Genomic DNA, 23,417 nt, shown 5'->3' with positions numbered 1-23,417 from the left:
CATACAAAATGTCCGATACAAAAAAAAATCCTTAGGGCCTGCGCTGATGCTTACAGGAATAGCTTGAGAGAATCACACAAGTGATCACACAACATTAAGTTGTGTTGCCTAAAGTGTGTTTTTTTTTGTTCAGTACACCAGTGTGTTAAACTGGGAATCCAATCTGGCTCCCATGCCCAATATCGAATTGAACGAGTTCGGAAAGTATGAAGTTCTTTGTTTGGATGTCTTCAGCATCCTTAATGTAGATTGCTGTAACTCGGGTTGAAATGTGATTGCATTAAAAATACTGTACCAGACGTCGAAATGCAAGGTCTATTAGCTATTAATTTTATCAATAGTCTGATATTTGCAAAAGCAATGAGGAGCCTTTTTCCATGGGTGACCTGTTCAAAGATGATCTTATTCAAGACTCCATTAAAAATTTACTAGTTGTTAATTTCAGCATTAGTGTAAATGGGGAGGGAAAGCTGTTTAGAGAACTTTAGGCAACTCAAAACAATTCTCATCTCTCACTGATCCAGGGGTATTCAATATTCAGGAAAGATAGGCAAAAAGGAAAAGGAGGTGGGGTAGCATTGCTGGTTAAAGAGGGGATTAACACAATTGAAAGGAAGGATATTAGCTCTGATGATGTGGAATCTGTATGGGTAGAACTGAGAAATACCAAGGGGCAGAAAACGTTAGTGGAAGTGGTATACAGACCTCCAAACAGTAATGCGGAGATTGGGGATGGCATTAAATGGGAAATTAGAGACGCGTGCAATAAGGGCACAGCAGTTATCATGGGTGACTTTAATCTACATATAGATTGGGCTAACCAAATTAGTAATAATATTGTGGAGGAGGAATTCCTGGAGTGTATACACGATGGTTTCCTGGACCAATATGTTGAGGAACCAACCAGAGATCAAGCCATCTTAGACTGGGTATTATGTGATGAGAAAGGATTAATTAGCAATCTTGTTGTGCGAGGCCCCTTGGGTCGGAGCGATCATAATATGATAGAATTCTTCATTTAAGATGGAGAGTGAAGTAGTTGACTCGGAGACTAGGGTCCTGAATTTAAATAAAGGAAACTACGATGGTATGAGGCGCGAGTTGGGTAGGATTGATTGGGGAATGTTACTCAAAGGGTTGACGGTGGATAGGTAATGGCAAACATTCAAAGATCGCATGGATGAACTACAGAATTTGTTCATCCCTGTATGGCATAAAAATAAAACAAAAAAGGTGACTCAACCGTGGCTAACAAGAGAAATTAGGGATAGCATAAGATCCAAGGAGAGGACATATAAATTGGCCAGAAAAAGCAGTAAACCTGCGGATTGGGAGCAGTTTAGGATTCAGCAAAGTAGGACAAAGGGATTAATTAAGAGGGGGAAAATAGAGTATGAGAGTAAGCTTGCATGGAACATAAAAACTGACTCAAAGCTTTTATAGATATGTGAAGAGAAAAAGATTGGTAAAGTCAAGCGTAGGTCCCTTGCAGTCAGAATCAGGGGAATTTATAATGGGGAACAAAGAAATGGCAGACCAATTAAATACATACTTTGGTTCTGTCTTCACAAAGGAGGACACGAATAACCTCCCAGAGATGTCGGGAACATAGGGTCTAATGAGAGGGAGGAACTGAAAGAAATCAGTATTTGTAGGGAAATGGTGTTGGGGAAATTGACGGGATTGAAGGCCGATAAATCCCCAGGGCCTGATAATCTACATCCTAGGGTACTTAAGGAAGTGGCCCTAGAAATAGTAGATGCATTGCTGGTCATCTTCCAAAATTCGATAGACTCTGGAACAGTTCCCATGGATTGGAGGGCAGCTAATGTTACCCCACTATTCAAAAAAGGTGGTAGAGAGAAAACGGGGAATTATAGACCGGTAAGCCTGACATCGGTAGTGGGGAAAATGCTAGAGTCCATTATAAAAAAAGATGTAATAGCAGAGCACTTGGAAAACAGTGACAGGATCGGACAAAGTCGACATGGATTTACAAAAGGTAAATCTACTGGAATTTTTTGAGGATGTAACTGGTAGAATAGATAAGGGAGAACCAGTGGATGTGGTGTATTTGGACTTTCAGAAGGCTTTTGATAAGGTCCCGCAGAAGAGATTAGCTTATAAAGTTAAGGCACATGGGATTGGGGGCAAGGTACTGACTTGGATAGAAAACTGTTTGGCAGACAGGAAGCAAAGAGCTGGAATAAACGGGTCTTTTTCTGAGTGGCAGGCAGTGACTAGTGGGGTACCGCAGGGATCGGTCCTAGGATCCCAGCTATTCACAATATATATAAATGATCTAGATGAGGGAACTAGATGTAATATTTCCAAGTTTGCAGATGACACAAAGCTGGGTGGGCACATGTGCTGTGAGGAGGATGCAGAGAAACTCGAGTATGATTTGGACAAGTTGGGTGATTGGGCAGAAGCATGGCAGATGCAGTATAATGTGGATAAATACGAGGTTATCCACTTTGGTGGCAAAAACAGGAAGGCAGATCATTATCTGAACGGCACTAGATGGGAGAAGGGGAAGTGCAACGAGACCTGGGTGTCCTTGTGCACCAGTCGCTGCCAGTGAACATGCAGGCGCAGCAGGCGGTTAAGAAGGCGATTGGTATGTTGGCCTTCGTAGCGAGAGGGTTCGAGTACAGGAACAAGGATGTCTTGCTGCAGTTATACAGGGCCTTGGTGAGACCACACCTTGAGTATTGTGTGCAGTTTTGGTCGCCTTATCTGAGGAAGGATGTTCTTGCCATGGAGGGAGTGCACCGAAGATTCACCAGAATGATGCCTGGGATGGCAGGAATGACGTATGAGGAGAGACTGTGTCGATTGGGCTTATACTCGCTGGAGTTTAGAAGAATGAGAGGGGATCTCATTGAAACTTATAAAATTCTAACAGGACTAGACAGACTAGATGCAGGAAGGATGTTCCCGATGGCAGGGGAGTCCAGAACCAGGGGTCACAGTCTAAGGATAAGGGGTAAGCCATTTAGGACAGAGATGAGGAGGAATTACTTCACCCAGAAAGTGGTGAATCTGTGGAATTCTCTACCACAGAAGGCAGTGGAGGCCAATTCATTAAATATATTCAAGAAGGAGTTAGACATATTTCTTAAGGCTAAAGGGATCAAGGGATATGGGGAGAAGGCAGGGGCAGGGTACTGAATTTGGATGATCAGCCATGATCTCATTGAATGGCGGAGCAGGCTTGAGGGGCCGAATGGCCTACTCCTGCTCCTATCTTCTATGTTTCTATGATTTGTAGCTCAGAATACTGGTAGTAGCACACCTGCAATAAAATGCTGTTCCTCCTTCTCTTGTCGTCCTTCTCATTCACTTGATTTTTTTCTACACGCTCATCACTTGTTTCTCCTGCTCATTTTTTTTTCTTTTGCTAAAGAGGAAAGGGAGAAAGTAATTTTCTTTGCACTCTACTTCCAGCATTGCAGCCTTCATGTAGGGAATAGCATGGGGGATGTGAGGGACCCAGACAGCCAGATCTCAAACTAGGGAAACCGAGCTTTCGAAAGGGGTGCAAGGGATCAGGGTCTTGAACAGAGTTGGGGGAGGGGGGGGGGGGGCGTGCGGTAAGGTGGGGGCGGGAGAGAGAGAAATTAGCAAGCTGGTGTCTGTTAAATTTTGATAAAACAAAAAGCAAAATAATGCAGATGCTGGAAATCTGAAATAAAAACAAAATGCTGGAGCACTCAACAGGTCAGGCAGCATCTGTGGAGAAAAGATAGAGCAAGCTCAAGGACCCCTTTAGGTTCCTTTTCAAACAGCTGTTTTTAATCCTAGTTTTTTAGGAATGTGTTGAGGGGCATTGATGCAAATTCAGAGTGCAACGCAAAACAGTTGTGGAGTGCCTGCCTGGTCTCTCGTGGGAATCCTGTCTTTTTTTTAAATGGAGATGAACAAAAAATAGATAGTCCCAATAGGATTGAGAGATGAAAGATCTATATTCCCCTCCCTTTCCGAATGCCCCGTTGTCGTCATCATTCTTTCTCTCTCAAATAAGGCACAATGAGGCTTGTGTAGAGCATAAACACAGGCATGGATGGAACTGTTGGGCCCAATGGCCAGTTTCTGTGCTGTAAATACTTTGTCATATTCCCCCCCCACCCCCCATCCTTGAGGGAGGATTCAAAGGAATATTTGTGCGAGGAAGAATGCAATAATGTGCACCTTTGGTGTATGGATGACTGAGGAGAGCAGGTAGACTATATTTCCGCTCCTCTTTCTCCCCATATTTATCAAATATTTGCATGGATGTTCTATTTCTAGCATTCCGTTTACTGAACCAGAAGGACTGATGTTAAAGGCAGGTTATTTGGGCCAGTTCCAAGCTGTGACTTAGTTAACCTTTTTGCTTGGTCTTAACCATCTGCAAGATCGAACATCAGTTTGCTTTTTATTTAAAAATCTTGCTGCATTATTTTATACATTTTATTTTGTTACTTAAAAGCAACACAAGTTCTCCCCAGCAGTGAAGTTATTGGTGGTTACATTTTCAAGTCCTTTGTAGTGATAAATTTTCAAGCACATATTAATTTCCTTCCTTTCAAGAGCTCAGGACTTTATATTTATAAAAAGAATTCCTGTGACTGTTAATTTCCTGTGATACAATCCAATGTGCGCAGCTCGTGCATCTGGAGCCTCTGCTCTGATGTCCTAAGTTTGTGTTTGAGTTTTCATATCCAAGAATGCTCCTTTTTATAATTTCTGTTGTTTTCTGCTGTTTGACTGCTTTTGGTGTACTGCTGATTTTGATCTTCCCAGATATGAGTTTCTCAGAATTATCAATGATTCCTGTCCATGGAATAACAATGCATCAGTACTTTGCAGGTTGTCATTCTTAAGGTACTCTTACTGTGTTCAGAGCATGGCACACTAGGAGAGCTGGGGGGCTGGAATTTTGGGTACCAGTAGCCATTGAAGGCTGCTGCGGCCTCCAACCACAAATTCAGGGCCAATGTCTTGAGTGTGAGAGGAGGCAAGCTGGGTGCTCGGTAACTGAGATTGCTGCCGAGCCTCTTGACTGTGAGGAGGCTCCCAAATGTAAATGTTTTTGTTGGCTCTAATAAGCTGAGTACGTGGGGCTGCAATGAATTTGCTGGGCACATGATGAGATTGAGCGCCAGATAATATGGAACGCCCTCCGTTGCATCATCAGCCACGTGTTATGTACCTTTTTGCCTTCATTGTACATAATGTAACCAATCACATTCAATGCGTTGGTTGCCTCAACACTTAATGCTAATAAGACTCTTTTACATTACCTGTTAACCTCTGTTCCCATCTAGTAGATGTGACCTCTGTATAACACACTTCCACTTTTACTTTTCAGCCAGGCAACAGTTGTAGTGTCAGCTGTGTAATGGAGGCTCAGTTGCTTAAGACACCAGCTGCTGGGCCCTTTCTCAAAGAATTTCAAATTGGAAAAAATGCTGAGCAGAAGGGGCAGGGTGAAAAAACGATTTGAAGCTTGACAGAATTGAAGTGGTCTTAATAGAGTGTAAATGCAGTGTCTGGCTCCTATATCCCAAAGGCACATTTGTAGTTTTGTGTTTACAGTGCCATCAAGTCACTAAACATCAGGGTGTTTGTATACAGTGAGTATAGCTGACAGAATGAGACTCTCGTGTTTGCCACCTACTGCACTCCTGTAATACAAAAGCACCTTTAGTATTCTCTTGGCAGCTGATCTGGGAGGAGGAAAGTCTTCGGCGAAAAGTTGAGGCCATCTTAAATGGAAGATACAGGTAGACTATCCTTTATCCGAACTTCCGAAAACCTCTAAAAACCGAAAGTTTTTTCGTTCAGCGTAAGTCGTGCGCACAACATGACCAGAGTGGCGCACGATTTACGCTGAGCAGGGCAGAGGGTCACAGAGTTCCCTCCTGGGTAGGAGATTGCAGGCCGAGCCAGGCAGTGTGAAGGAGGTACCGGGAGAGTGAACCCAACAATACAGCGGCCCGTCCGATACCTGCAGCGGCCCGTCCGATATTCTTTTCTCCACCCGAACTGAACCGCGGCCCGCTCGATATTCTTTTCTCCCCCCCCCCGACCCGAACACCGCGGCCCGTCCGATATTCTTTTCTCCACCCGAACTGAACCGCGGCCCGCTCGATATTCTTTTCTCCCCCCGCCCCCCCCCCCCCCCCGACCCGAACACCGCGGCCCGTCCGATATTCTTTTCTCCCCCCCGACCCCCGACCTGATTTGCGGGCCAGCTTAGTAGGAGTCAGCCGATATCCGGCTTTCCAGAGAAGCAGGAAGGGGAATGAGACACGGAACAGTCGCAAGAGGTAGCCTGAACTTTAAAAATTTATATTAAATACAAATTTCCCAGTCTTATAATAATACCTTCTGAAATCCGAAAAAATCCGAAAACCGAAACTCAGCTGGTCCCAAGGCTTTCGGATAAGGGATAGTGTACCTGTAATAGCAAAAAAAATTTTACAGGAGATCTGAAGATGAACGAGACAGCTGCAAATTTGGAGAATGTGAGAGTGACAGCCTAGCAACAGAGTCTGTGACATGCCATCACACTTCCAAAGGCTTCATCTGGACCAGTGAGTGGATGTATTTTTAGTTAATATCTTTGCAATTTTTCCTCTGCCTGCTTTTGAAGCTGTATCATTTCCTGCCTAACCACCTTTTCTGAAGAAGTGACACAGACAAGCTCACAACAGGGGTTCTCCATTTGTATTACTAATGGCCCATCCACACTGCTCCAGCATGATACCCATATATTATGTCTGACTTCTGTTTTCTGGTAGGGCCATTTTGAGGATGCCTCCTGCAGAAGGGTTCAAAAAGCATCAGTAAATCTTGTTGTTCCAGTGCCATGGCTGGTAAAATACCTTCTGCAATAGTATATTGTGCACCGCAATAAGCTGATGGTGGAGGAGCTGGGGATTCAGTTCAGTGGCAGGGGTGTCGAGCAAGCAAACTGTTCCGTCCTAGTTGTTGAGCTGCTTGAGTGTTGCAGTTTAAACCATCCAGCCAAGTGACGTGTATTCCATCACACTCCTGACCTGAGCCTTTTTAGATGGTGGAGAGGTTTTGAGGGGTCAAGAGGTGAGCCACTCCTCACGAGTGCCTAGCCTCTGCCCTGCTCTTGCAAGCGAGGTATTCATATGCCTGGTCCAGCTAAGCTTCTGGTCAATAGTAATTCCCCCATGGCATTGATGGTGGGGGACCTGGCAATGGTGGTACTGTTGAAGATTAGGTGGAAGTGATTGAACCTTCTCTTGTTGGAGATGGTCATTGCCTGGCACCTGTGGTGTGAATGTTGCTTACCATTTGTCAATTTGCATGTTGTCCAGGTCCTGCCATAGTCTGGCATGGGTATATTTCATTATCAGAGCAATCCCAGATTAATAAGACCATGGGCTAGAAGCAGAACATATAGCTCTACTTACACAGCTTAAACAATAAACTTGTTTGACCATCGCCCCCACCCCCCCCACCACCTAATTTTTTGTAAGTTCCATTTCTTCTCCTTAGGGCCTCTGAATACCAGCTTACTTCATTTCACTGCAGACACTTAAGTGGTTTCCATCCCAAAATTCCACCATTTATTTGAATCCAAGTCCTAATGAAGAGCAATTTTGTTGCACCCAACGCTATCCAGTCTCTTACCTGCTTTTTTTGCCATATAAAGGGAATGGGCAAGGCCATATTCATGTGTGTCATTTGAGAAACACATCATGCTTGTGCATCCTGCCTTGACTTCATGACATAAATGCTGATAGTGGAGGCCATTTAGCTCATCTTGGCCCAACCATCCAGAAAACATACTGTACCCTTCCTTTTGTCTTTTGACCTCCCAGTTGTAATGCCTCGTGGCAAATTATTGGTGTCTGCAGTTCCATTTTGGAAAGTGCTTCGTGTTCCAGTGGCTTTGGGTAATTAAAAGAAAAAGTTACTGAACAGCCTAAGTGTTTTTTGTGGGGTTGAGTTGGTGAATGAGGAGAGCCTCCTACAAGCAGCCTGCTGAACACAAACTGCAATTTGAATGTTTGTGATGTGTTGGAACAAAATCTGTGATTGCAGCTCTGCAAGGGGTCTTTTTTTTTTGTTGAAAAAATTAAACACATTATAATCAAATTCAGTGGAGAAAGATTTAGGGATGGGAAACAAATTTTGGTCTTCTCCAACATATTGACCCAGATGGAAAAAGCAACAGCTGAATCACGAGCACTTGTTTTGAACTGGCTGGGTATTTTTGTTTCTTTCGATTTGGTGTTGCTCTAATGGACCTGCAGAATGTAAATTTTTCAGACTTTGTTTCAATCGGGTTCAGAAGCGTGGGAAGGATGTCTTTCCCTGAATGAGCTACTGTATTTAGACTGCCTGCATTTCTTTTAACAATTGTAACCTTGTGTGTTGCTGGGTTGGGCAACACTTGATTATGTACAAAGATGGCTCTGATAAAGGCCATTGTTTTTCTGCAGAAGCCCACAACTCCTGCAAGGCGCCACCATTTGTTTGTTTGCATTTGATAGATCCTTTATATCCATACATTCAGCAGCACTTTATTCCTGTTGCCAAATTTATTGTATGATTTGGTAGATGACAACATTTAAATTACAAATAACTTTTTTTGTTGTTGTTGACGTTTGTCTAGATTTTAATGTAGAAATTTGTGCTGGAAATTAAGCTGTGATAACTGTCACTCATCAATGAAGAATGCAGGTTAATTGCAGACTAATACTAATACTTGAAAAGCATTTGAGCATCAGTACCTACATCTGGAAACAGGCCTTCTGGAGATATATATCCCCTTCAAGGGGATATAGACAGGCTAAGTGAGTGGGCAACAACATGGCAAATGGAATATAATGTGGAGAAATGTGAAGTTATTCACTTTGGTTGAAAAAATAGAAAAGCAGAGTTTTTGTAAATGGTGCGAGATTGGGAAATGTTGGTGTTCAGAGGGACCAGGGTGTCCTTGTACACGAATCACTGAAAGTTAACATGCAGGTACTGCAAGCAATTAGGAAAGCAAATGGTATGTTGGCCTTTATTATAAGAGGATTTGAGTATAAGAGTAAAGACGTCGTACTGCAATTTTATAGGGCCCTGGTGCGACAACACCTGGAGTATTGTGTACAGTTTTGGTCTCCTTACCTAAGGAAATATATACTTGCCATAGAGGGAGTGTAACGAAGGTTCACCAGACTGATTCCTGGGATGGGGGGATTGTCCTATGAGGAGAAATCGAGTGGACTAGGCTTATATTCTCCAGAGTTTAGAAGAATGATAGGTGATCTCATTGAAACATACAAAATTCTTACAGGGTAGATGCAGGGAGGATGTTTCCCCTGGCTGGGGAGTCTAGAACCAGGGGTCGCAATCTCAGAATAAGGGGTTGTCCATTTAGGACTGAGATGAGGAGAAATTTCATCACTCAGAAGGTGGTGAATCTTTGGAATTCTCTACCCCAGAGGGCTGTGGAGGCTCAGTCATTAAATATATTCAAGACAGAGATCGATAGATTTTTGAATATTAAGGGAATCAAGAGATATGGGGATAGTGCAGGAAAGTGGAGATGAGGTAGAAGATCAGCCTTGATCTTATTGAATGGCGGAGCAGGCTCGAAGGGCCAAATCCTGCTCCTATTTCTTATGTTCTTAGATGTAGGCCCTATTATTAACCCGGAGACTGGAACACCGCGTGCGGGCATGTTAGCGAGTGACGTGTGTAAGGCTGGCTGATTTTAATGACTAACCATCATTCACACACAGTTTTCGGGTTCCTCAATAGAATTCTGTGACTGAGTGTGCCATCCACCCGCATGATACCATTTCCACTCCACTATTTAAAGGCTCAGTTCACCTCTGGAAGGCAGGCTGAGGACTTTGAGCACTGAAATAATCGTTGACTCTTCTTAGGCAGTCCCTCGGAACCGAGGATGACTTCCTTCCACATTAGAAAATGAGTTCTCAGGTGACTGATGTGTCCAATGCGGGACCTACAGTCTCTGTCACAGGTGGGGCAGACGGTGGTTGAAGGGGGCGGGCGGGTGGGGTGCTTGGGTTGACGTGCGCTCCTTGCGCTGCCTGTGCTTGGCTTCCGCTTGCTCCCGGCGAAGAGACTCGAGGTGTTCAGCGCCTTCCCGGATGCTTCTCCTCCACTTTGTGCGGTCTTGGGCTAGGGATTCCCAGGTGTCGGTGGGGATGTTACACTTTTTCAAGGAGGCTGAGGGTGTCCTTGAAGCGTTTCCTCTGCCCACCTGGGGCTCTCTTGCCGTGCCGGAGCTCAGAGTAGAGCGCTTGTTTTGGGAGTCTCTTATCGGGCATGTGGACAATGTGACCCGTCCATCGGAGCTGATCGAGCGTGGTCAAAGCTTCGATGCTGGGGATGTTGGCCTGAGCAAGAACACTGACTTTGGTGCGCCTATCTTGCCAATGGATTTGCAGGATCTTGCGGAGGCAGTGTTAGTGGTACCTCTCCAGTGCTTTGAGGTGCCTGTTGTACATGGTCCATGTCTCTGAAGCATACAGCAGGGCGGGTATCACTGCTGCTCTGTAGACCATGAGCTTAGTGCTGGGTTTGAGGTCCTGGTCTTCAAACACTCTTTTCCTCAGGCGACTGAAGGCAGTGTTGGACTTCGCCGTCGACGTCTGCCCTTGTTGATAGTAGGCTCCCAAGGTATGGAAAGTGGTCCACGTTGTCCAAGGTCTTGTCGTGGATTTTGATAATCGGGGGGCAGTACTGTGTGGCGGGGGCAGGTTGGTAGAGGACCTTTGTCTTACGGATGTTTAGTATAAGGCCCATGCTCTCGTACGCTTCAGTGAAGGTGTTGACGATGGTTTGGAGTTCGACGTCCGAGTGAGCGCAGACGCAAGTGTCGTCTTCATACTGTTATTCGATGACAAGAGGATGGGACGACCTTGGATCTGGACTGGAGGCGACAGGCTGAACAGTTTCCCGTTTCTTCTGTAAATTAGCTTCACTCCAGTGGGGAGCTTACTGAGGGTGAGATGTAGCATTGCAGCAAGGAAGATCGAGAAGAGCGTTGGTGCGATGACACAGCCTTGCTTGACCCCGGTTCGTACATGAATTGGGTCTGTGGTGGAACCATTGGTCAGGATCACGGCTTGAATGTCGTCTTGAAGCAGGCGGAGGATGGTGACAAACTTTTGAGGGCAGCCGAATTTGAGGAGGACACTCCATAATCCCTCACGGTTGACAGTGTTGACTATTGGAAGGATGTCTAGCAAGAGAAGGAAGGTGACCCCAAAGTTTAGTGATGCATTCCTGGAGGTAATGCTGGGTACGGGGAGGTCAAGGAGCGATGTGGTGGTCCCAACAAGTGGGTGGGGGGGGTGCAGTGAGGGGGGAATAAAGAACCGGCAATGAAGAAGACGGCCTGGATGGTCAACAGAGCATGCGTGTCACCCAGGACATGGATTCAATGCAGGAAACATTTCAATGACTTGACTAGGTCTGGACACTTCCACCTTCCACTCCCTCTGGTCCACACTACACCGTTCACTCCTGAATCACCTTCCCTCACCACCAATCACAATAGTGCACTATACCACCTCTCATCCTCACTCCTCACAACACATCCTCACGTAAGAGTGGTCCCGAAGTTGATAGATCTCAGTTGCACCACCTCCGACTTCAGTAGGCCTGGAAAAGGTGCTCAAAGACCTGTGCAACAAAAGTGCTGCCACCTCCAACTGGTCCCTGTTGAATTCTCCATTTTTATGGTGGAGCTGCAGCTGTGAGGAGGCCAGCCACTTGTCAACCCGCCAGGATTAGCTGGCGTGGTTTAGGAGCGCCATGCAACACGCTGAAAATGTGGGGAAATAACAAAGGCCTGGCAAAATAGGATTACAAAGACCCATAAGCGCTTGTTAAGGGTCTTAACTGCCTATCCCGCCTGACCGAATCGCATTCCTGAAGCCCGCCTCTGGCAAAATTGCGTGGAGGCGGGTTCTGAAGGCTATTTTACAAAATGCCCTGCCTCCTCAGGGCTGGGAAAATCGTCCCCCATGTGTTCGTCCCGCCATCTTCCTCCTCACCATCCTGTTCCTCAGAGTCCTGAATGACTTTTTTTCTGTGGCATCTCCGGTCCTTTGAGCAAAGTTATGCAGGAGGCAGCATGCCACAATGATTCTGGAGACTTTGGCTTACAAGTATTGCAGGGAGCCTCTAGACCTGTCAAGGCATCTGAAGCACAACTTGAGCATCCCAGTGGCCTGCTCTATGACTCACCTTGTGCTCATGTGGCTGCTGTTGTATCTGTTCGGTGTGGTTGGGTTCTGAAAAAGTTTCATGAGCCGTGGTAGAAGGGGTTCCTCAAGCAGCCGACCTTTAGGACTGGTCCCAGGGCGAAGCATGGTGGGTATATTAGACTGTCGATATGAAGGCATCATGGCTGCTCCCTGGGTATCTGGCACATGCCTGCAAGAACCTCTTGTGGCTAGTCAGGAGATGTCCTGATAGCTACATTTTGTGTCGATCTTGTGAAAGACCTTTTGAAAATCCAAGTATGTGATGTCTACTGTATTACTCTTGTCTATTCTTTCCATTACCTCGTCTACTCTTTCCGTTATTGCTTCAAAGAATCACGTTAGTTAAGCATGACTTAGCCTTTTGGATTTCATGCTGACTTTTTTATTTTCTGACGTTGAGCTGACTGGTCAATAGTCTCCAGATTTTGTTCTATCTCCCTTTTTGTATATAGAAATCGCAGATAAAGGGAGCAAAATAGTGGAGAGATTTGAAGACTAGGGCTGGATCTTGAAATTGATTCATTTGGGCACAGGGAACCAGTGGAGCTTGGAAAGGATTTGAATAATATTCATGTGAGGATGAGAGTGATGGATTTGTGTGTGAATGAAGGCTTATACCAAAAACCTCTGTGCTGAGTTACTGAAGTCCTGCCACTGAGAAGGCACTGAGCACAGACTGGCAAATCTCCAATTTATGAAAGAAAAAAACCTCCTTTCAAAAATAAACCTCCCCTTATCGTAACTCAAGTTTGAGATGCAATTCACTGGTGATTATGCCTCATCTGAAATTACTGCTAAATATCGGGATATTTGAACATGAGAGCTATTGGAGCAAAACCTGACCCTATCTGTGCATGCACTCTCTCCCACTCACGCATGTTCCCTAAGCCTAGCAACACTGATGCAAATTGTGTGATCCTTACTAAGATAGTTTAACTGCACAGAAAGGGGATCAAATCTTGAAGCCCTCTCCTCACTTCTGCTTATCTTGCATATCTATGATCTAATTTTGCTCCACCCATAAACCACAAATATCTGGTTATCACCTCTATATATACCACTTTCTTGTTTTCTAAACATTTGCTCGACATGTTCAAGGTTGAGGTTATTATATTCATATCCAGACATTGTGGGTTTTACTTATCTAATACTTGCATATCAACAGCAAAAGAATTTTCCATTTATCAGGAAAGTACATGTAGTACAACACCATGCTGGTCATCTTAACCACATCCACTCACCATGAAAAGTCACACAAAAGTAATCAGAACAGCAGTACAAAATTTTGAGATGCAGCCATTATTTGGTCTTGTCCCAGCTGCTACAGAGCCCATGCTGCATCCTGCACGTTCTTGAATGTGTTCTTGCCTCCCAAATCCATGCCCATCTTTCCTGCAACTCCATGTTTGAATCTCTGTCTTCTGCCTTGGCCACAGCGCTGAAATGGCCCTACTCAATGTTACAAATGATATTCTCTGATGGTGCATTTTCCCTCCGCGACCTCTCTGCAGCCTTTGATACAGTCAAGCACACCATCCTCCGCCAACGCCTCTCATCTGTTGTTTAGCTCAGTGTGACTGTCCTCACTTGGCTCCACTCTTGGCTATCTAATCCTGCCCAAGGCATCTCCAATAATTGCATAGAATTTTACAGGCCATTCGGCCCAACAGCTTTATGCCAGTGTTTATGCTCCACACGAGCATCTTTTCATCTTCTCTTCCCACCCTACCTATCTGGAGTCCCCACTAGCCCACACAGGCCAGAAGCTCTGGTGCCCTGCTACTATCTGGGTGGAAGCAGTGTCTGGGTCCTGGCTTATGTTCTGGCCTAACCATTAAATTGACCACCCCAACCACCCCCCCTCTCCCCGCCCCGCCCCGGAGTTATGATAGGAGTTTGCTGGAAGATCTTTGTGTTTTTGGGGCCAATACTCTATGCAAAATCATTACATTTTATAATCTGAGTGTACCATGCACAATGTTGAGCTGTATTTATTAGTGTATTGTTGGTTATACTGGGCTAGAGCAAGAAAAATGCTGTATGTGATCAATTTTACTACAAATCAAACAGGTGGCCTAAAGCCTTCAGTGAAACAAACAATATGACTGCACACAACAGGATTCTAAACCTGGGTAGAATTAATTCTTTAATTGGTCTTAACCTTATAATAAAGGCTCTCTAATGTGTCACAATATCACCATCTTGTATTGCCAACTTCAGATTGCCAGTGTAGGACGTGAATTATGTATGCTGAATTAGTTTTTCTTTTGAATATCTCTCTCAAACTAGGAGCAATTTTTGATGCACACCAATGTATAAGATGTTGAAACTTGAACTACACTTTGGTTCCTTTTGTTTAGGGTTAGCAGGGTGGAACCGATTGATGCCTACAGTGCAGTTAGTGGTAGTTATAAACAGTTGAGTTAAGACCCCTTTTAAAATGCTCTCTTGTTTCTTGTCTTTGTAAGGACCCCAAAGGCCTAGGGTAATAGGCTGTCAGTGGCAGTGCTAATTCTTATCCATTATCCACTCTTAAACTATCCATCCCTTTTGGTGGGGTGGGGGTGGAAAAGTCAAAAACCTTATTGCAAGTAGACAGTAAGTGGATTATTATCTTGAATTCCACTTGCGCACAATCCCACTTCAGGCCAGGCTTGATGCTTTGAGTAGTTTTTCTGGCATGTAAATGTCACTTCCAGATGGTTTTAATTCTTGCAGACACCGTTGATCATAAAGCATTCCCTTTCAAACGTATGCACGAAAATCCCATTGCCTGGTTTACCCAGCCTGTGATATGTGCTGAATATTGACCATCTGACCTACCCCGACCATTGTTGCGAAGGTGAGTGTACGATATAGTACCTTCTTAGTGAAGGTACAGCACTCGAAAAAGGAGTTTGCGTACATATTGCAATTCCAGAGCCAGCACTGGTGCAAGAATGTGCTCACATCGCACTTACATCAACTGCCACCATTAATCATGTGGCACTATCCTGAAGATACTTGGGTTTGGACATGTCCACTCTCTGCATATAGACACCTTCAGTCAAATGAATTCCATATGTTGCGCTTTTATGTACTGCACAATGATTGCTATGAACTGAGTGCATTTGCACAGCTGCATGCTCCCTATTGCATTGATGACGTGCTATCGGTACCAGGAGTAATTTGTGAGGCCTGCTAATAAGTCATTGGACTGAGGCATGAACAGGAATGCTGACTGGATAGTCCTATGGTAGTTCGTTCCTATTTATTACCTATTCCATTGGGATTGCTTCTAAGTGGAGTAGAGCTTTTTGTCTCCCTTTTGTAAAGCACAGATTAATAATTCTCTTCACTGCCAGTTTATTAGTTCAGAATTAATTCTCTCTTTAGCTCACCAAAAAATGTTACTTGCATGTCTTGATATCTGAATGATAAGCTGTCTCAAGGCTGCATTAATAACTACCCTCCAGACCTGAATCTCGGTGAATTTAATCCTCCAACTGGGATCAACGTTCTAATTAAAATGGGACAGGGTGGGAGGAGAAAGGGAGTGAGAAATCTCTGATGAGGTATGTTCTCTCTATACAGAGGCAGGTATAGAACAAAACAACTGTACACAGGCCTTTCAATTTATTTTGTAATCGTGTACTGTGATAGTAATTTCTAGTGTCCTACTGTGATAGTAATTTCTAGTGTCCTACTGTGATAGTAATTTCTAGTGTCCTGCTGTTTTGGGTGGTCTTTACCCAGGGGATTCTGAGTACATGGGAAGAATGCTTCAGTACTAAATCCAGGCTGGCTGACTCTCTCGCATTTGTCTAAAGTCTGAGATTTTGTGTTGTGTGCTGCTAATTCCTGGCCTTTTTCTTGTTAATGAGCAAGAGAAATGGAGGTGGAGCTTTCCTAGTGGTAATGAAAGACCTTGCACTTGGCTCAGCGATTAAGAACTTCTGATTAAGAAGTTTGTGGGTTCAAGCTCATTCAAACTTGAGCTGATACTTCAGTGCAGCACTGAGCGAGAGCTACATTGTTAGAGGAGCCATCTTCTGGATCAGATGCTAAAGCAAGGCCCTGTCCACCTTTGGCACTTCTTTTCTCCTGGTGTCTCTGACTTCAAACACAGAACTGGTTATTCATCTGTATGTGGGACCCTAAGAAGAAGAAGGGACCTCTGCAAATTGGCTGCTGTGTTTGCCTGCAACACAGCAGTGAACACCTCAAAAAGTGGGATCCTCTGAACAAGTGAGGTCGGCCTCCTTGTTGCTTTTAAGTGTTTGTAAGTGTTTTTGGTGTGATGCAACTACTCGGGATTATGGTTTGACTAAAAGTCTCGCATCTAGGATCTGTGCGATTTGTCAATAGCTACAATGCTCGGTTATGTTGGAATTCTCTCTTTTTAATGGGAAGAGTTTTGGTCCAGTACATTCTACTTAACAATCAACCATTTGTTTACAGGAAGGCAATTCCTTTTGGCAGCCGTGTCTGCTTTGTAGTGACTACATTCTCATGAGAGATGTCACTGTTGTGCTGTATTGTAAATCACTTGGACCACTAAGCTTTCCTGCGTGACTTGTATAATACTGGTTCAGCATCTTCCTCGTCTCCCTAATTATAACCTCAATGGTGGCTTTCAACAAAGGAGCCATTCATCAAGAGTTGAGAAGAGCTTGGGGCTTGATTGATTGATGACGTTAACGAAAGAGGATACTGTCTGTGGATTTATTTCTAGATTTAATTTGAAGGTGTCAGAATCTTCTGGGGAGAAAAAGAAGGCTTTGTTTACTTGTAATTTAATAATAACCTTTTTTTTTAAAGTGCCCCAGTGTTGGGTAGAGGCTTTAAGGGGCAGTATCTTAATTGTATGTTTTATGTGATCATCAAATCTCCACAACCAGGCAGACAACTGACTCCAACAGGAAGTAATAAAACTGAGTTATGATCTACTGCTGTCAACAACATTCAGATGATTTTTTAAAAAAGTGATCCTTTGTTGGAATTGATCCCAAGCAACCTTGTGCTGCAGGATCTCGTTGTGGATCTGCTGTGTGACGTTTTCATGGGAAGCATAGGTCCCAGTACATTTCTCCAGTATCCAGTTCCACATGCAAATTCAATTCATCTACACGAGAATCTTTTTTTCATGTTTCCTGCTCACAGAATGCAGCAATTGATCACTATTGAGCGAGGTGATTAATGGCTATTGAAAATGACATGCTGACTCAAATTTCATGGAAATGTTTTGTGCGATTTGGGATGCAGTTTAGCTGTTAACACACCAGAGTTCTGCTTAATCTCCACTGAGAGCCTGTTTTTAATGGAATGTCCTGATTAAAAGCCCTCCTGTAGTGCTATTTATAGTTTCCCTGTTTCAGTTTGTCCAGTGGCAATTGGTGTGACAAATCACCTGGTGCTGATGAAGCTGCTTAGGATCTCTCCGTGCAATTTAATGGCTGCACTTAGGAATGCCCTGTTTACTATTGCTGCATCAGGGATCCTTTTAGACAATTGTACCAGCCGCCCTCTTGAGCCAGGAGATTTCCAAGACGCAGCCACTATACGAGTGGATGGGATTCAGTTCCGAATCCTGTGTGCCATAAAGAAAGCTGGTTTCTCGCCTTCTAGTTGACTCTGGCCGCAGCATGCTTTCCTTCACTTGCCAGCGTGGAAATGTGCAATATAAATAGGTGATTTATGGGGCCAACAGGCAGAGAGGATCAAGTTCTAAAGCGCATTGATTCCTGCTTTTAATATTGAATAAGATATAAAAATGAGACATTTACTGGATGATTTTTTGCTGCGTAGGTGAAATAAGAATGAATTTATGATGTGATCCAGATATTGGCCGCTTCTGCTCAATAAATAGCAGTTAGGTGGAACCTTGAGTTTCCCTTCGGATAAACATGTTCTCGTGGGACCCTGAATGTAAATGCTACATCCTAAAGAGACTTCAAATATTCCCTCTGGGAATTGCTATGGAACTGGGAAAATGGTTGCCACAAATTGGAGGGCCAAAGTGGTTTGAGGAGGGCATTCCAGACAGTAGGGCCAAGTTGGCATAAGGCTTTGTCATCAATGGTGGACAAAGGGAGGGAGGATAAACAAAATGTCAGTTGGGGACCAAAGGGTGCAGGGTATTAGAAGACTGGAGGTTGCAGAACGAAATATGGGGCAAAATTAGAGGGATTCAAATTAGTTTAAATTTAATATGTTGGATAGGGAGCAGTTGTAGGTCAAAGGTGATGGATGAGCAGGACTTGGTGCAGGACAGAATATGATCAGCTGCATTGGGACAATTAAGAGACCTAGGGGGAGAAATTCGGTTTGTTGCGCCACCCGTTAGCGCCTAAAGAGGCCGAGAAGTGGGGCGGTAACCAACTAGCGCCCGGGCGCAGCGAACCCTGCGCCTCCTCCCATATTGAGCGGACATTTTGCGCCAGCGCTAAACCTTAGCGCCCGCTCACGGGCGCAGGCAGATCATGACGTTATTTCGGTGTGCAACGCCTTTTTGGCGCCCCGGACCGGAAATTCAGTGGTGCGCCCCTCCGTTCCACCTGGCACTAATAAGGACAGCTTACCTGGAATGTTCCCCAGTCGCTGTGGGGCTGGGGGGGCGTTCTTTAAAGGGGACTGCTGTGGTATAAAAGCGGCAGCCATTTTTGGAGCACAACTTCTTCTTTCGAGAGAGAGAGAGAGAGAGTTGCTGAGCTGCACACTGAGAGCCATTTCACCACTGAGCCAGCGCTGGCAGAAGAACTTCAGCCTTCTGACCATCACCTTGCTGTTGGTGAGCATATCAAACGGGGAGACTTTCTGTGCGCACTTATTATGGGGGCTGCATTGGAGGGGAACATCCTGCTGCTAAATCATCTGGAAAGGGCACAGAGATGCAGGGAGAGAGGGGCAGGCATGGCCAGACGGAGGAGGGCCAACAGACGTCGCCACACCAGACCGTACACTGCCAGGGTTTTCCGACAGCAGTTTTCCTACTTGAACATGTCGGAGGAGCAGTGTATCAGAAGGCTGCGCTTTAGAAAGGAGGTGGTGACTGAGCTGTGCCACCTGCTTCAGCCAGATCTGCAGCCTCATAAGGTGCAGGACCTCTCTGTCGGTGGCCGTGAAGATGACTGTTGCCCTAAATTTCTACGCAAGCGGCTCCTTTCAGGCCGCAACTGGGGACATAGCCAATATCTCGCAGTTTGCGGTGCATTACTGCATCCGTCAAGTGACTGATGCCCTGTTTAAAAGGAGGCGGCAGTACATCTCCTTCCCAATGACCCCGGACAAGCAGCGGGAGCGCGCAGACGGCTTCGCAGCAATAGCGGACTTCCCCATGGTGCAGGGTGCCATTGACTGCACGCACGTGGCTTTGCGGGCGCCTGTATTGAATCCGGAGGAGTTCCGCAACCGCAAGGGGTTCCATTCCTTGAATGTCCAGCTAGTCTGTGACCACCGACAGCTGATCCTCGCAGTGAATGCGCAGTTCCCAGGCAGCAGCCACTACGCCTTCATCCTGCACCAGACTTCTGTTGCAGACCTTTTCGAGGCCCCGGCTCACCCAGGAGGCTGGCTTCTTGGGGACAAGGGCTATCCTCTGTGCCCGTGGCTGATGACCCCACTCCGTTCGCCCAGCACCCCTGCTGAAGAACGCTACAATGCGAGCCATCAGGCAACGAGGAACATTGTGGAGCACACAATTGGCGTGCTGAAGCAGCGGTTCCGCTGTTTGGACCATTCCGGAGGAGCCCTGCAGTACTCGCATGATGAGTCTCCCACTTCGTGGTTGTACGTTGCATGCTCCATAACCTTGCTATCCTACGGACCCAGCCAATGCCACCAGACATTGAAGCACCACCAGGGGAGGAGGACCATGATGGGAGGGAGGCACAAACTGGAAGGGCCGTCCGTCAGAGGCTGATCAGAAGTCGCTTCTAGGCCCCTCTCACGGAATGCATGCTGACATTCCAAGAAGACGAATGGAACCGTTCTGATACCCCAAAGCCTGTGAAGGGCAAAATGCATGTAAATAGCAGACATGGCCATTGTAAATAAAGAAAGTTTTTTTATTGTACAAAATGTGCTTCCTTCCAACAAGACAAAGCAATGGCAACTGAAAGCAAAACTGACACACAAGTGACTCGCACACCCGGGAGACTGTCCAGAACATAACTAACATTCAGACCAGCATCCTCGGCCTTGATTTCTACAAATAAGACGTTTCAGCAGCACCTTCTACTCTTTTTCCCCCTTGATGGTGATCTGCTTCTCTTGCGAGATTGGCCCCTTCCCTCCCTGCAGCTCCTCCGTAATGGGACCCCAGTGGCTGCAGCAAGGCTGGGGGAGGCCTGCTGACTGTCCGAAAGCGCAGATGCCCCTGAGGGACGGCCTGGACGACCTCTGGGCCTGGAGGGCCCGGCTGCTGACTGCTCCATCTGTGCATGGGTGGAAGCAGTCTGTCCTGTAGGTGGTGGCAGCTGCAGTGGAGACGTGCCAGCGGTAGCATCAGGAATGCTGTCATCCTGAGCGCGGACAGCAGCTCCCTGGTCGGCTGACACACTGGCACTCTGACAGGGCAGCACCGCAGCATGCGCAGCAATCGGATGGCCCACAGATTGCTGGCCTGCTGTGGTGCTGCAAGGGCCCCGGGTAATCCTGCCTGATCCAGCGAGGGTTGCAGCAGTCAGTGGTCGCGTGGCCTCAATCTGCATCTGCATTAGACCAGCGAGTGACTGCATGGCAGCACTCAGCAGTTGCATGGCAGGTGCCAGTGCTTCGGTGAAGCCCTGGACAATCCTTTCCAGTGCTGTCCCGAAGTCCTGCGCACTCCTTGCCTGTGCTGCGCCGAAGTCTTGGACACTCCTTGCCAGTGTCTCGATGGATTCAGGCATCCTTGCCACTGCAGCCATGAGCTCAGTGTGCCTCAGCCCAGCCTGGGTGCTCATTTCTGCGAGGGCACGCACCTCTTCTGCGCTCTGTGCAGCAGCACTCGCAGCCTGACTCGCCCTCCGGGGAGACGGCCCCCAAGCTTCCCTACCCACCTTGCGTTGCTGCAGCCCGCTGGTTCCTGGAACTGGTTCCTCCTCAGAGCATTCCCCCCCACTCCCCTCCAGGGAAGTAGTCTCCCCAGTCTGCAGAGGGGCTGGCTCGCCTGAGGGTGGTAGGGATAGTCCGGCTTCCTCCTGCTCGTCGCCTCCGGAGTCAGTGGCAGTGGCAGCTTGAGGGCCCGGCTCCCGAGCTGGTGATGCAGCATCTGAAAGCAGGGAGGTTGAAGAGTGGCTTTAGCGAAAGGACAGGGTGGCAGCAAGGGATGCATGAGTGCTGCAATGCACTGACTTGGGTCCAAAGTGAAAAAGCATGCTGGTGGGGGGAACAAGTGGAAGGAGAGAGTTCAAAAAGGTGATGACCTTACCATTGCTGTGCACAATGGGGTCGGCTGCTCCAGAGGTGACAGGACCACTCATCCGGCTTCCAACAATCTGGTGGACTCGCTCCTCGAGGTCTGTGAGGGTCTGCAGGTGAGGCCGGCCTCCTCCGGTACGAAGCTGCTCCCTACGGTTCCTGGCCAGCTTGGCCTGCAGGAGAAAGGACGCAAAGTGATGAAACGTGCTGCCCTGAGCTGACATCACATGCCCCCATGGTAGATTAGCCCTTCCATTATGCATTGAGCTGACATCACATGCCCCCCATGGTAGAATAACCCTTACATTATGCACTGAGCTGAATGTGCGTGTGTGTTTCCAAAAAGGGCCATGGGTGCTGGATGACAGCTGGCCATTGGGACTTCGCGCACCCTCTGGCCATAGTCAGGTGCAGATGGAGGGATGAAGATGAATGTGAAAAAGGCACTCACCCTAACGACTCGAGTGAGGTCATTGAACTTCTTCCTGCATTGCACAGGAGTCCTGGGCACCACGCTGCTGGAGGTGACTCTTTGGGCAACATCCCTCCAAGCTCTGCGGTATTCGCTCTGATGAGGCCTCCTGCCATTGTCAGGGTACAGCACAGCTCGCCGGCGCTCCACTGCGCCAACCAGATCATCCAATGCCCCATCGCTAAAGCGCTCCGCTCTCTGCCTGACCCTCTCCATGTCTTGGAAGTTTTGAACGCCACAGGTAGGTCACCGCCGATTTTGAGACCTACAAGGCGTAGAGTGTGGCTGCTGATGTTAATTGACCCACCCCTTTAAGAGCTGGCCGGCCAGCGTGTCTCGGGGAAATCGATTATTGACAGCACCTGCGCTGCGCCCAATGTAATGTATATATACCTTAAGGGAGAGAACTACTTTTTACAACTCCTGTATACTGCAGTGACCACACCTGTATATAAACCCTGAGTAGTGATCTGTACAGTTAGTTCTAGAGTAACCCTCATTCAGTGAACACCTGTTGAATCGTTCCCTGCAGTCTGTTGTCTGATTATTGAAGGACACAACATTAAGATACACGGACATAACAGTGGCGACGAGGCAGATTCGAACCTACCTGCAACTCTGCATCACCTCCCAGGGATTCGCTCCTGGAGAACAGTGGAAGAAGGTCAAGTCCAGAAGCATGGGCGTCGACCACGAGCAACCGCCCAGTCATCCAGCGGAGATTTGAGCATCGCAGGGGAGGCTGTCGAGAGCCTTCCCGGACAGCGGCGGGCTAGAGCCCAACCGAGAGGCACAAAAAAAGGCCGAGCAGCGTCGACGGGGGAGAGAGAGAGGGCAGAGCGCACAGGGCGCAGCCGGTATTCAAGGGCCGAGCAGCGTCAACGGGGGAGAGAGGCGCGCAGAAAAATGTGAGGCGCTGCTATTGCCATGAGGACCGCAGAGAGCGACGTTGGCAGCAGTGCACGAAACCCACAGGGCATCGCCATTTGCCACAAGGACCGCCGAGAGTGGCGTTGGCAGCAGTGCGGGAGACGCCATTTTAAGCCACAGCGGGGAAGAAAGGTAAGCGCGGGAGACGCCATTTTAAGCCAGTCTAACCACACCCAAAAATGCCGAAGAGTGGCAGTATCACAGCGTTCGACAATGAAGTCGAAGATTGGACGACATTTGTCGAACGCATAGAAGTATACTGCAAGGCGAATGAAGTGCCAGATGACAAGAAAGCGCTGGTATTGTTGAATTCAATGGGTGCAAAAACATATGGCTTACTACGAAACCTAGTAACCCCAGAGAAGCCA

The 23,417-nt window shown here is 46.7% G+C and overlaps 2 protein-coding genes across 3 annotated transcripts in view; both read left to right on the top strand.

Annotated features, from left to right (window-relative positions):
• n4bp3 (NEDD4 binding protein 3) overlaps positions 1-23,417 on the top strand; it is a 170,826-nt gene that overhangs the window by 56,882 nt on the left and 90,527 nt on the right. The window lies entirely within an intron of this gene.
• The window catches only part of LOC147113987 (uncharacterized), an 89,452-nt gene that overhangs the window by 1,231 nt on the left and 64,804 nt on the right, over positions 1-23,417 (top strand). The window contains exon 2 of the mRNA XM_085996178.1: positions 134-204. Within this exon, the coding sequence (XP_085852304.1) occupies positions 134-204 (71 nt within the window). The remainder of the gene's footprint in view (positions 1-133; positions 205-23,417) is intronic.

Source organism: Somniosus microcephalus, chromosome 8 (assembly GCF_052327205.1).
Source record: "Somniosus microcephalus isolate GS21.2 chromosome 8, FLI_Smic_1.0, whole genome shotgun sequence".
Lineage (NCBI taxonomy): Eukaryota > Metazoa > Chordata > Chondrichthyes > Squaliformes > Somniosidae > Somniosus > Somniosus microcephalus.
Note: the sequence above shows the minus strand (reverse complement) of the source record. Positions and strands in the feature narration are given on the sequence as shown.